The sequence below is a fragment of the Pteropus vampyrus genome, unplaced genomic scaffold, assembly GCF_000151845.1.
Source record: "Pteropus vampyrus isolate Shadow unplaced genomic scaffold, Pvam_2.0 Scaffold98, whole genome shotgun sequence".
Lineage (NCBI taxonomy): Eukaryota > Metazoa > Chordata > Mammalia > Chiroptera > Pteropodidae > Pteropus > Pteropus vampyrus.
In genome coordinates this window covers 427,988-430,135 of record NW_011888879.1, presented here as the reverse complement: position 1 = coordinate 430,135, position 2,148 = coordinate 427,988, and the positions used below count along the sequence as shown (strand labels likewise).

General features: G+C 54.7%; 1 protein-coding gene across 1 annotated transcript in view; it reads left to right on the top strand.

The window, feature by feature from the left end:
* The window catches only part of RD3 (retinal degeneration 3), a 2,379-nt gene extending 1,734 nt beyond the window's left edge, over nt 1-645 (top strand). Inside the window, exon 2 of the mRNA XM_011364560.1 lies at nt 348-645. Within this exon, the coding sequence (XP_011362862.1) occupies nt 348-645 (298 nt within the window). The remainder of the gene's footprint in view (nt 1-347) is intronic.
* The last annotated feature ends 1,503 nt before the right edge of the window (nt 646-2,148 follow it).

Here is a 2,148-nt window from a genome sequence, read left to right as displayed (position 1 = left end):
GACAGCCTCGCAGCAGTGGGAGGTGATAGCAGGGGGCTCCCTTACTGCGCCTGCATGAATAATCCCAGGTAAGTGCCAGCATCTTTGCATATGTTAGCTCGTTAAACCTCACGGAAAGGTGGCCGTGATCCCAGTTTACAGATGAGGAAGCTGAGGCTTATAGAGGCAGAGCTGGAATTTGAACTCGAGATGCGCTGAAGCAATAGGAAGGTGGAGGGCTCCTGATTCACTTCAGGTGAAGTGGGGAAGTGGAGGATGTGGAAACTGACATTGGAAGGTGCACACAGAAGCCTCGGAGGTGGGCCACGAGCCATCCAGGTGACGGCCCTCTCGTCCTGCGTTCCCAGGTTCCGGCAGCTGATGGCGGAGCAGGAGCCGCAGGTGCACGAGGTGTCCCAGCTCTTCCGCTCGGTGCTGCAGGAAGTCCTGGAGAGGATGAAGCAGGAGCAGGAGGCCCACAAGCTGACCCGCCAGTGGAGCCTGCGGCCTCGCGGCAGCCTGGCTTTAACCACCTTCAAGACGCGCGCTCGCATCTCCCCCTTCGCCAGCGACATCCGGACCATCTCGGAGGACGTGGAGCGGGACACTCGGCCGCCGCCCCGGACCTGGAGCATGCCCGAGTTCCGGGCGCTCAAAGAGGACTGACCCGCCCTCCCCTGCCCAGGGGCAGAGCCACCTGTGGGAGGTCATGAGAGGACTGTGACCATCCCCCGGTCCTGGAACCTCCCCACCTGCCCATGACAAGTGGTCCAAATCGGGCCCCATCTTCAGACACTCCTGAAAGATGGTGCGACCTCTCCCCGCCCACACTCTCCCACTGACCACAAGGCCCAGAGTCAGGGCTGGGAGCTGCATCGAGGTGGTAGGGGCTCTGCCTCCCCTGCGCCCACCGACCAGAACGGCCCCTTCCTGCCCCGCAGAGATTCAGGGTCTTGGCAGACAGAAAGCAGCCCATCCCTGTGCTCTGCTTCTGCCCGGAGTGGGAAGAGTTGCTCTGCCTTTTTGCCAAGACCTGAGTTCTCATCCCAACTTCAGGGTTGTCACATTTACCCCGTCTCCTGGGTAAAAGATGAGGGACCTGTTGGGTGGTGTCCATTCTCTGCTGGTGACTGGCTGATCTCACCACTGCAGGTGAGTCACGGCCTCATGGGCGAGCAGAGCTGGAAGGGACCACGGAGAAGGCTAGGTCCATGACTAGTGAATAAGGAAACAGGCTCAGAGAGGGCCAGGCTCCTTCCACCTTACAGCGCACTCAGGTACCCATGGGCAGGGAGGGCGTTCCTGTTACACAGTCTCTGTCCGAGTCCTTGAGTCTTGGGCTGTGATGGGATGGGTCCAAGGGCTTTGGAGGCACCTGCCTATCATCTGACCCATCTCTTACCTTGGCATTGGTGCGGGGTCTAAGCTCCTCTCCAAGAAAGGTCACTGAGTGTGGAGGTAGGTTGCCATCATCCCACCCCACAAAGTCACCTGGGAAGTGGCCAGTCTCCAGTAGCTCCTTCCAGAGACAAAGCTTCAAGGCCTTCCAACTCGCTGCTCTGAGGAGCCAAGGTCTCTGATTCCAGGGTCCATTTCCTTGGCTTTCCCCAAGGAAAGTGATGCCCAAAACCCTAACACTTAGAGGCACCTGAGTGAAATGTTCTAGAAGAACCTCCCTATAGGCTCACTGTCCTTCTGTTCCTAACACAGACCTTGATGATGGCCATGTGGCTTCTCCAATGTGTGGATCACCTGTGGTGACTCTGGAAGGCCAGGTGGCCTCCTTACACACTCCGGGCTGAAGTAGGGGATGGGGGATGGATGAGGAAAGTGTCTGCTCCCAACTACCCGTGCACACTCAGAAAATGCAAGTGGATCTTAATATTAATGTAAATAAAATGCCAGGAGGAGATAAGTCAGCAAAGGGAAAGTCTACACATTCCATGAGCAAGCTCAGTGAAAAAATATTTTTAATGATCTGATTTTGGGTTATTTTCACTCAAATCTAGACAGAGAATCATAGGATAGTAGAAAACCTCTCATCAATCACTGTCAAGATCGAGTCAATTGGCTTATTCAAATAATTGGTAAAAGTTGAGAATGACTTCAATAAAAATATATACCTTAAATATCTTATGTCAAGACAATAAAAAGTTCATTCAATTGCCA